At 38.5% G+C, this 12,084-nt stretch overlaps 1 protein-coding gene across 2 annotated transcripts in view; it reads left to right on the top strand.

Moving 5' to 3' along the window:
• LOC135113195 (tRNA pseudouridine(38/39) synthase-like) overlaps positions 1-9,250 on the top strand; it is a 185,726-nt gene extending 176,476 nt beyond the window's left edge. For both annotated transcript variants that reach the window (XM_064028324.1, XM_064028326.1), the window contains 2 exons: positions 714-1,009; positions 8,061-9,250. In XM_064028324.1, the coding sequence (XP_063884394.1) occupies positions 714-1,009; positions 8,061-8,140 (376 nt within the window). In that variant the 3' untranslated portion in view covers positions 8,141-9,250. The remainder of the gene's footprint in view (positions 1-713; positions 1,010-8,060) is intronic.
• The last annotated feature ends 2,834 nt before the right edge of the window (positions 9,251-12,084 follow it).

Raw genomic sequence — 12,084 nt, 5'->3', positions numbered from 1 at the left:
TTAAATTTAGTGAGCTGTGTTTTGTGTCTAGTAAAATTCTCAGTCTAAAAGTATCTAATTATGTACGATTTCAAGCTCAAATGAACTAGTTTATTATATTCTAATGAGCCACCTGGATTTTAAGGGTTAATGGGTGTTTTCCTAAATGAACATTCCACAATTTTTTTTTACTGATGCATGCACCTTCAGCCATCAGTTATCACTCATCTTGCTGTACTATGCAGCTTCTTCCTATTATTTGCAATAGAATGTGATCTATAAATAATAATTGGCTCACTTCCCAATTTCCTCCACAACCAAAAAAACCTGTTTCATAACCTCAGCTCTAACCTTCCTGTCTCATAATGCCCTAAAGTGGTGTATGGCAGGGATTGGAAGGAGTAACATGGTATGGTATGCTTGAGAAAAGTAAGGGAGAAGAAACAGAAGGGCATGCACCCTACACCCTTTCAGGTACCTAGTCCTCTGGGTCCATCTACATCCAAGATTTTAAACACCACTGTGAAGTACTCTCTTTTCTGTCTGTTCTCTCATACTTTACTTCCCTTGTAGTAAAAGTTTTCCATCATCCCCAGCAGTTTTTTTTTTTACTATTCCTTGATCTCGTAATAGCTGCCATATTAAATTGCTGTTCATCTTATCATCATATGCTGCCTCTTGTCTCACATAATATATGTACCTTCTCTTGAGATTTTACAGTAGTTTATTTTCAGCAACACCATGACCAGAAGTATGCTGAAGGATCTGGAGATTCGCTACAAAAAATTGATAAGAGCAAGGGAAACAAGGAAAGGCAAGAAAGAGGAGGAAAAATTACCAGGAAATAATGAACCAGAGATAAAGAAAATGAAGATAGAGGAGGAAAAACTACCTGGAAATAATGAATCAGAGATGAAGATGAAGATGGAGGAAGATGATGAGGGATGGAAAGTGAAGGAGCAACCCACAGTCTTGATGTCAAGCACCAGATGCAAGGTTTACCGTCCTCTTCTTTCACGACCAACTTGTGGTGAGTTTGTGCAGCTTTGTCAAAAGTGGAAGACTAGAAATAGGATGTGAGGTTTTATTTAAGGAAGGAGGTGGTAGAACATTTTAAGAAGGGAAAGCTAGACATTATGAAAATACCAGAGACTCAAATGAAAGGTTTGATAATAAGTGATTGTATGAATGGTAAGGAAAGTGGTGTATGGCAGGGATTGGAAGGAGTAACATGGTATGGTATGCTTGAGAAAAGTAAGGGAGAAGAAACAGAAGGGCATGCACTTCTAATGTTCCTGACAGAACAGAAAGACTTAGAGGCACATGGATGGAGAGCATCAAGGATAGTGTGGGGTAATGAGGGAGATATGGATGATAGGCATGGATCTGCATCTGTAAATGCAATAAGTGGAAAGGGAAGGGAGATGAGAAAATCCTGGAAATATCTGAACAAGAGCCTGAGAAAACTAAGAGGAGAGGAGTAGTTGTACTAGTTGGAGATATGAACAGAAAGGTTGGAAGTAATGTAGTAGCAGATATAAGAAAATGGGAGTAGATGAAGTGAATGAGAATGGTTACTTGTGCAGAAAGGGGATTGTTCCTGATGCACACCCTTTTCCAACATAAAATTATCCACTGGTACACATGGAAAAGAATGTTCAGAGTCTCACCACTGTATTGTTGTAGTTAAGATGGAGAGAGAGAGAGAGAGAGAGAGAGAGAGAGAGAGAGAGAGAGAGAGAGATTAGGAATAGTGAGAGAGGCAAGGTGAGTCATGTGTTAGCTAATGAGAGGATGGGCAGGAAAGAGTTTAGAAAGGAGTATGAGAGAAAGGTATGCAGGAGACAGAGAAGACAGGATGACATTTGGAGAGGGATCAAGTGTAAATGAGATATTTAGCATGTTTAAGGATATATTGACCACAACAGCATCAAAAATGGTATATAAGGCTTGGAGGTAGGAGAAAGGGAAGTGTATGGTGGACAGCTGAGAATAAGAAGGTTGCAAAGGAAAGGAGAATGCAAGAAAAGTTGCAGAAGAATATGGCAGAGAAAATTAAAAAGAGGAGGACTCAGTAAAAATCTTGGAATGGGAAAGTGAATGAGTTGATAAGACAAAGTGAAAGGAGAGCATATGAAGAGTTTGGTAGGAAGCTGTCAAAATTCAACAAAAATAAGAGATTGTTTTGGAAGATCTAAGATAATGGAAAGGGGGAGTATAGAAGTGTGACAATGAAGAAAGAGGGTGAAGTTGTTGTAGGTAGCAGAGAAGTGTGTGGAAAAGGTATATTGATTGTTGAATGAGTGGGAAAATAGTAGAGGAAGCAATGGTGTCTATTATGGAATTGGAAGAGATTGATAGATGAATGTTTATGCAGAGAGGAACTGGTAAGGAGGTAAAGAAATCAGTAGCCAGAAAAAATGTGGCAAAGTTAATGGCATAGATGGAAATACTGCAATAATGTTAAAGTATGGAGGAGATACTAGTGCTCCTGAAATGGAGGCAAGAAGTAATCATTGAGAAGAGGAAGGCAGTTGTTATACTTTTGCATATAAGTAAAGGTTGCCAGAATGAGGGTAATTGGTGGGCTCCTTTTTTTGACAACAGTAACTTTAAAACAATAAAATAAATACTATAGTTTTCCAAAGTAAAGGGAGAAAAGTACAAGAAAAATTAAGTGATGTTTGAAAGAACCAAGAGCAGATCAGACTGCAAGAAGAAACTGTAAACAAGACCGCATCAGATAGGTGCCATTGCAAAAGCTAAACTTTCTAACCTTCAACCAGAACCAGCAGCCCTTCTTAGCATAGGCAGGGTGGTCCAACTACAGGCCTGCAGGCCACAAGTGGTCCACCAGATGATTGTCTGTGGCCCGCGACTGCTTGTATTATAAATTTATCTTGTACACAAAAAACACAGACGAAGTTTCTGTGCCTGTATATGAAATAGTAATAGGAAGTAGGATTACTAAGATTATATATATATATATATATATATATATATATATATATATATATATATATATATATATATATATATATATATATATATATATATATATATATATATATATATATATATATACAAGAAATTTGCAGAAATTGCTTTTTTGAACTAAATATTCTGTTGTCATGCTGACTTATGTGGAATTCCAGCTTACAGAATGCTGACTTACGAAGGTTTTACTGGAAGTCTGTTTGCAGATGACACTGTTGCTTGTAGAATGAAAGGAAATTTTAAAGAGTAGTTGATCATTTGTCTGGTGTATGTACAAGATGTAAACTGTAGATGAATGAGAGAACAAGAGGAGGCAGTAGACACTTGCCAAAACGATAATTACTCCCAGTGAGGTCTAAAGCACTGTTCATGGGGTGCTGTGAACTTGTCATTAAACACAGCTGTGACTTCACAGAACATTTCCCTTTGTGTCTCACAACACAAGGGGGCAGTCACACCCTGCCCTCTAAAGACAACTTTCTTCCTCCACACAAAAACTACAAGCACCTAATAACACACACACACCCTTCACTCAAAAATTTCAAAATTATCATGGCGACTCCTACACCAGCCTTGGAGTCTCCATCTGAGGAGGGGACCATAAATGCCCCCAGGTCAGATTGCCTTTCTGTCAACGACCCTAAGTGTCTTGACACCCCCTCAACTTTTTTCTTCATTAACTTCTGCAATATTCGTGGTCTAAGATCTAATTTTCAATCTGTAGAACACCACCTCTCCTCTTCTAAACCTCATCTTCTTTTCCTCACTGAAACTCAGGTGTCTGAGGCAACTGACAGTAGCCCCTTTTCTGTTCCCTCCTACTTTCTCCATCCTCATTTTTTATCCAAAGCTGGATGTTGCGTTTATGTGCGCAATGACTTAACCTGCTCTCATGCCCACGCTCTTGAATCTTCCAAGTTTTCCACCATCTGGCTACAACTACAGAGTCACTCTCAAACTAAATTTATCTGTGCCATATATCTCTTACCTAACTCCTCTGACTATGAGAAATTCTTTGACTATTTAACTTCCAAAGTGGAGCACATTCTCACTCTCTTCCCTTTTGCAGAGATCTCCATTCTTGGAGACTTCAATGTTCACCACCAGCTTTGGCTTTCCTCTCCCTTCACTGACCATCCTGGTGAACTAGCCTTCAACTTTGCTATCCTCCACGACCTAGAGCAATTGGTGCAACACCCTACTCGTATTCCTGACCATCTTGGAGATACGCCCAACATTCTTGACCTTTTCCTGACATCTAATTCTTCTGCTTATGCTGTCACCCTTTCTTCTCCGTTGGGTTCCTCCAATCACAGTCTCATCTCTGTATCTTGTCCTATCACTCCAAACCCTCCTCAGGATCCCCCTAAGCGAAGGTGCCTCTGGCATTTTGCCTCTGCTAGTTGGGGGGACCTGAGGAGGTATTTTGCTGATTTTCCTTGGAATGACTAATGCTTCCGTGTCAGAGACCCATCTTTGTGTGCTGAGCGCATAACAGAGGCGATAATGTCTGGCATGGAGGCATACATTCCTCACTCTTTTTCTCGACCTAAACCTTCCAAACCTTGGTTTAACACAGCTTGTTCTCGTGCTACACATGATAGAGAGGTGGCCCACAAAAGGTACTTAAGCCTTCCATCACCAGAATCTCATGCACTTTATCTTTCTGCCCGGAACCATGCCAAATCTGTTCTCCAACTAGCCAAAAACTCCTTCATTAACAGAAAGTGTCAAAACCTTTCAAGATCTAACTCCCCTCGTGACTTCTGACATCTAGCCAAAAATATCTCCAATAACTTTGCTTCTTCTTTCCCTCCTTTATTTCAACCAGGTGGCACCATGCTATCACATCTATTTCTAAAGCTGAACTCTTCGCTCAAACCTTTGCTAAAAACTCTACCTTGGACAATTCTGGGCTTGTTCCTCCCTCTCCTCCACCCTCTGACTACTTTATGCTACCTATTAAAATTCTTCGCAATGATGTTTTCCATGCCCTTGTTGGCCTAAACCCTCGGAAGGCTTATGGACCTGATGGGGTCCCTCCTATTGTTCTCCAAAACTGTGCCTCCGTGCTTGCACCTTGCCTAGTCAAACTCTTTCAGCTCTGTCTGTCAACATCTACCTTTCCTTCTTGCTTGACTTCTGATCTTTCTAAAATTTCTGATTGAGGCAGAGCAAACTTGGTATTGTTCAATGCCTCAAAAACTCAATTCCTCCATCTATCAACTCAACACAACCTTCCAGACAACTATCCCCTCTTCTTCATTGACACTCAACTGTTCCCCTCTTCTACACTGAACATCCTCAGTCTGTCCTTTACTTATAATCTGAACTGGAAACTTCACATCTCATCTCTAGCTAAAACAGATTCTATAAAGTTAGGCATTCTGAGATGTCTCAGCCAGTTTTTCTCACCCCCCCCAGCTGCTAACTCTGTACAAGGGCCTTATCTGTCCATGTATGGAGTGTGCTTCACATGTCTGGAGGGTTTCCATTCTTTTAGACAGGGTGGAATCAAAAGCTTTTCGTCTCATCAACTCCTCTCCCCTAACTGACTGTCTTCAGCCTCTCTCTCATCGCCGCAATGTTGCATCACTAGCTGTCTTCTACCGCTATTTTCATGCTAACTACTCTTCTGATCTTGCTAACTGCATGCCTCCCCTTCTCCCACAGCCTCGCTGCACAAGACTTTCTTCTTTCTCTCACCCTTATTCTGTCCACCTCTCTAACGCAAGAGTTAACCAGTATTCTCAATCATTCATCCCTTTCTCTGGTAAACTCTGGAACTCCCTGCCTGCTTCTGTATTTCCACCTTCCTATGACTTGAATTCCTTCAAGAGGGAGGTTTCAAAACACTTATCCTTCAATTTTTGACTACCGCTTTGGACCCTTTTTACGGGACTGGCATTTTTTTTTTTTAATCGGATTTTTGTTGCTCTTGGTCAGTGTCCCTCCTACATAAAAAAGAAAAAAAAAGAAAGAAAAGCAGTGATGGTTTTAAGAACAAAGTGAAGGTATGCAACTTTTGTAGGCCTTTTGGGATGAGTATGTCATCAGCAGTGGAAAGGAAAAAGAATGGAGGAGGAGGAGAAAGAACATATCTAGGGGACAGTGCCATGTAAATATGATGAGATAGATGGAGAAATAAGAGAGAGGGCTATTAAATGTAGAGGGTTTCATTGTATCACTTGCAAGGGTTATGAAAAGAAGAAACGTGGCAGTGAACATAAAAAGAAGTTTGAAGAATAGTTTTCTCCTGCCAACATTGACATATGAATCATGAAGACATGGGCATGAATAGTGCACAGTAGTCAAGAGTGTGTACCGTGGAAATGGGTTATCTGAAAGAAGCATGAGGGGTGACAAAATGTATGACAGATATAGTATCTGTGCAGATTGAGTTTATGGGGAGTGTTAGAAAAAAACACACAGATAGTTTAGCCATGTTGAAGATAAAGGGAAGAGTTCATAAAGATAGTGTGTGAGTAAAATTGAAGGTACTGATAAGAGAAGAAGGCCATTTGGAAAGTGGAAGAAAGTAAAGTACATGTGTGAAAGAAGCACTAATAGAGATGGAGCATTTGAATAAGCAAGAAGGGAGTGTTTGAATATGGGGAAGTGGAGACACTTCTGTTGCCAACCTATTGGGAGAGTGAGGTGTCAAAGACTCATAGATACATGCATAAACATGCTGAGGTGAGAAATGGAATGTTGAGGAAAAAAAAAAAGAAGTTGGAAACTGGTGTTCTCTCTCTCTCTCTCTCTCTCTCTCTCTCTCTCTCTCTCTCTCTCTCTCTCTCTCTCTCTCTCTCTCTCTCTCTCTCTCTCTCTCTCTCTCTCTCTCTCTCCAAACAAGAAGGAAATGAACTTTGAAGGAATTTGTTGTTCTTAATGTTGTGATTATTTTTTTTATGATTTTTTTTTCTTTGAGGAAGCCATCAGGAAGAAAAGAAAGAGGAATTTTGAACTTTGAGAAAATAAAGATGTTTGTTTAGGCAAAGTATTTGAGAGGGATGTTGCACAAGTGTTTCACTTTGGGTAATATGATGAGAGAGAAAGTCATACCCACTCATTTTAACTAGATCTCACTTTATCATGCTTTTGTTTTTGTCCTGTTTACACAAGTTAGCAGCTACTGTTTATTTTTAGTGGTTCCATGATAAATTACGATGAATAATCAATATATAACTTTATACCATGCCATCACTAGACCACTTGATCACTAGAGATAATTGCTGAGTGTAACCAGGGAGGCCAGAAAGAATAAGTAGCCTTTTGCATACTTCACATAGTATACCTGTCTCAAGATTATATGCAATTTGGGCAAAGGGATAACTCATGCAATATCAGTTATGTGGTAATGATAAAAAGTTTTTGATATAGTACCAAAAATGATTCAGTGAGTTATGAGAAAGTTAATGGTTGTGGAATAATAGCTAGTCACAGTAATGAGACAGGACTGTACAGGTGCAGCTCTAGCCCTGTATACTGTAACTATAGTCCTTCCAAAATATGAAATATGTGAGTGAGCTTTTCAGAATTCTCTGTCTATGGGGCTGTCAGATCAAGGTGAACACTGCTTTACTTTGCCTTATGTGTCAGCTGTTTGGTACTTTTGTTTACACATGCTTCTTAGATCATGTTCTATATATTTACCTCCAGTAAGGCAATTAATGTATTGTTAATTTTTTATTTATTTTATTTATTTACTTTTAATAACTGAAATGACCTTCTATAAACATGTGGGTGCAATGCTGTTCAATATCATCAGTACACCATACACTGTGCTCATCCTTAGCTCACTTCTCTGTCCACCACCCAGAATGCAGTTCAACCTTGTGTGCTTCACAAATGACAAAACTCATTCACAATGGAAAGAACTATTTTTCTGAGGAAAACCAAATAGACAAACAAGCAGGCAGGAAGACCTTTTCTGAAACTCAGAAAGAGGAATTTTACAAAAAGCTAATGACCAAACAAACTTCATTTCCTGGGTGGACCATAGACAAATGCAATCAGATAAAAGACACACACATAATTTATAGGTTAATAAGTTTTTTATTTATATATCTCTTGCATTGCAGAGAGTCTGGAAAAGCGGGTTGAGCACTACATCAAGAAACAAAGGCTAGATCCTGATCTGCTGAAAAAACTTGATTCATGAAGCAGACCTTTAGAGTGGATGACTTTGATTTATGGTGAAGAATGAAATTCACCACATTTATTTACATCTCATTTTTATCTCTTTATTTATTTATTTATTTTTATTTATTTATTCATTTTTTTATTATTTCTTTCACCATAAACCTATGCCAAGAAAGGCCCTGCATTAAGTGGCCATGGTAGTGCTGTGCTGTATCTTACAGTGTCCTGTAAGTAATTATATTTACTCATTTCTTTTTTCTTTGCAACCAATAGAATATGTAATTTTGTTTTCCTTACATGTGACACAGAGTTCTTCCTTCTAATATATTGATCTTCAATTATATCATCTTTTGGTAATTAAGATGTCAAGAATGGATAGACTGATGACAAGTCTGGCTCCCCTAGATGTTGACCAACATAGCTATAGATGTATTTTGCTCTGAGCATTTAGGTGTGGCCCCTTTGGGCATTCAGCTTTCTGCTGCCTTGCTAAATCTACCTGCATTGTGCATAGAATGATCTGAGAATACCCTCACCTTTATTAAAGTTCTTCTATTGGCCTTTTCTTGTCAGAAATATTTATATTTTTCTTCATAAATAAGTTTATTCTCACAACTGTGAAGCATACCAGAGCATGTGGCAGGTGTGGGAGAGAAACTTTTCATTGTATGTAAGTGACCAGAGGAAGTCAACTGCCTCCACCTGATCTGTGGTGCATGGCCATGGCTGGTCACTGTATAACCTTGACAACATTGGAAAGCAGCACTACATAGTGTCGTGGCATATACATTAAAATCATTGGTATCATTCTCAAAGTGAAACATTCATATTTTACATCCTTATTAAGAAAATGGATGTATTCAGATTAATCTTGAAGCAATAAATAGTTGACATATCAAACAGAAAGATGAGTATTGTGACTGACATGGCAGAGCAACAGACAGGGGAATCCCCAAGGGGGTCACACCTAAATGCTCAGTACAGAATGGATTTAGTATGACTGAGAGGCATGTAGATTCAGTGTATAGAGTTTATGAAGATTTCAATTTCCATTAGAGTGCATTCTTTGAGCTGTAATTTTTTTTTGTCATACTATTATTTTATATAAGGAAATATATTGAATAAGAAATTTTGTTTTTACAGTACCCACATCACAAACTGTATCCCTAAAATAGGTAACCACTCTAATCCCTCAAATTATCATTGTTGCTTTAATTTCCTGCCTCTCCAAAGTTCTTTAATGTATCTTCAACAGCAAGATTCTTAAACATCTATCATTTCACAACTTCCTATCTGATCACTAGCATCAGTTCTGTTGAGGTTGCTCTACTGGTGATCTTTTGGCTTTCCTTACCGAGTATTGGATTTTTTAGAGATTTTGGTGAAACTTCTGTTGCCTTAGACATATCAATGGCATTTGAAAGAGTGTGTCACAAAGCTTTGACTTCCAGACTACCCTTCTACAGCTCTGTAACTTCAAGATTCCTTTCTAACCGTTCCATTGCTTATTAAAGTGGTGTTCCTCAGGGTTCTGCTCTCTCTCTCTCTCTCTCTCTCTCTCTCTCTCTCTCTCTCTCTTTTATTTTATTTATCTATTCATTTATTTAACTTATTTATTTTATTTATTTATTTACTTATTTGTTTTTTTATTTTATTATTCATTTTTATTTATTTATTTATTTATTTATTTATTTATTCATTTATTTATTTATCTTTTTGTGTGTGTGTGTGTATGTGTGTGTGTGTGTGTGTGTGTGTGTAGAGAGAGAGCCACTGGCTAAGGGCAACAAAATCTTTGAAGAAAGAGCCCACTTGAGTGTCAGTGCCCAAAGAGAAGCAAAAGAGGAAAATCAAATAATGGAAGATAAGTGTTATGAAACCTCCCTCTTAAAAGGGTTCAAGTCATAGGAAAGAGGAAATACAGAAGCAGGCAGGGAGTTCCAGAGTTTACTAGAAATAAGCATGAATGACTGAGAATAATAGTTAACTCATGCATTAGAGAGGTGAACAAATCAGGGGTGAGAGGAAGTAGAAAGCCTTGTGCAGTGAGGCTGTGGGAGGAGGGGAGGCATGCAGTTAGTAAGATCAGAAGAGCAGTAAGCTTGAAAATACCAGTGAAAAGTAGCAAGAGATGCAACATTGTGGCATTGAGAGAGACTGAAGACAGATAGACAGAGGAGTTCAGATGAAATGCTTTTCATTTGACCCTATCTAGAAGTGTAGAATCCTCCCACCCCTCAATACATGTGAAGCATATTCCATATATGGATAGATAAGGATCTTGTACAGAATTAGTGGTTGTGGGGATGAGAAAAACTGGCATAGATGACTCAGAATACCTAACTTCATAGCTGTTTCAGCAAGAAATGAAATGTGAAGGTGCAAGCACAGAAGCATAGTTTTAGAGAACAATAGGAGAGACCCCATCAGATTTATAGGCCCTCCAAGAGATAAGGCCAGTGAAGGCATGGAAATCATTGTGAAGGATCTTAACTGGAGGCATAAAATAGTTGAAGGATGGAGAAGTAAGAACAAGCTCTGAATCATCCCAGGTAAAGTTTTTAGCAAAGGTTGTGGGAAAACTTCTGCTGTAGAAATAAATGAGATGGCAGTGGTGCTATGAAGTTGAAATAAAGAAGGGATGAATAAGCAGTTTTGAGATATTTTTGGCAGGGTGCCAGAAGTCACATAGGAAGTTAGATCTTGAAATATTTTGACATTTTCTGTTAATGAAGTTTTTGATTAGTTGGAGAAGGCACCTCCACTTTGGGGGATCCTGAGGAGGGATTGGAGTGATAGGACAAGGTTGTGATCAGAATCCAACACAGAAGACAGACTGACAGCTTAAACAGAACTAGAGGTTAGGAAGAATGTTGGGCATATCTCCAAGATGGTTAGGAATACAAGTAGGGTGTTGCATTAACTGCTCTCAGCCGTGGAGGATAGCTAAGTTAAAGGCTAGTTCACCTGGTTGGTTGGTGAAGGAAGAAGAAAGCAAAAGTTGGTGGTGTAGATTGAAGTTTCCAAGAATGGAGATCTCCACAAAAGGGAAAAGTCAGGGTGTGATCTGTTTACTCTTTTTCTCCTTCAAAGTAGTTTTAACTTTAGAAATCATGTTGTTATAATTATTAAAGGCAATCAATGCACGTAAAATGAATAATTATAGATGTAAAAAAGCAACATAAACACATCTTTATAGTCTGGAGTGCTGCTTACTGAAACAGGCTTGAAGTGGTGGGTGAGCAGCTTTACTGGTTGCTTGTGCACCACCTTTGCCCTCTTCCTCTTCTATCCCCAACACCAGCTAGTCACAACCTCTCTCTCAAGTCTCAGTCTCCTCCACATTATTGAAACCCTCAAAGTCATCACCAACTTTAGCAACACTTATTGAGGGTCTTACTTTCTAAGGCAGCCCACTATTATCATCACCATCACCACTGGGTCCCCAACTACCCACAGATGCCATAATGTTAGCAAAGTTCAGTAAACATGTGCACAAGTGAGGGTACAAAAGGTCAAGGTCACTAGCACAATGAAGACACCACAAAAATAAGATGGGTCGGAGTGTTGAAGATACTAGTCATTATAAAGGAAAGGTTTTCTTTAGCCAGAAGAATACTTACCAGTGTTCTGAGTGAACTGGGTAAATATAAGTTTATTTTGAGTTATGATAGGACAGGATAGATGAAGGAACTTGGAATATACTTAAAAAAAGATTATAAAGAAGAGAATACCTGTTCCTATGTACCAAGTGAAATGGGTGAGTAGGACTTTGATGTTCCTTTTTTTAATTATGCTGGAGAAGGGACAGTGTTGCCACTGTAAAAGTGTTATTAAATTTTTTGTGTATACATAGTGTTGAACACTTTTTAGAGCACATTGATAGTTTATTGAAAAAAAAATAGAATGTACAATAGTGGATTTTCCCACAATTTGGCAATATTAAGAAAGTGAATGTCTGCC

Source organism: Scylla paramamosain, chromosome 25 (genome assembly GCF_035594125.1).
Source record: "Scylla paramamosain isolate STU-SP2022 chromosome 25, ASM3559412v1, whole genome shotgun sequence".
NCBI lineage: Eukaryota > Metazoa > Arthropoda > Malacostraca > Decapoda > Portunidae > Scylla > Scylla paramamosain.
The sequence above is the reverse complement of the archived record's forward strand: the minus strand, read 5'-3'. Positions and strand labels throughout refer to the sequence as shown.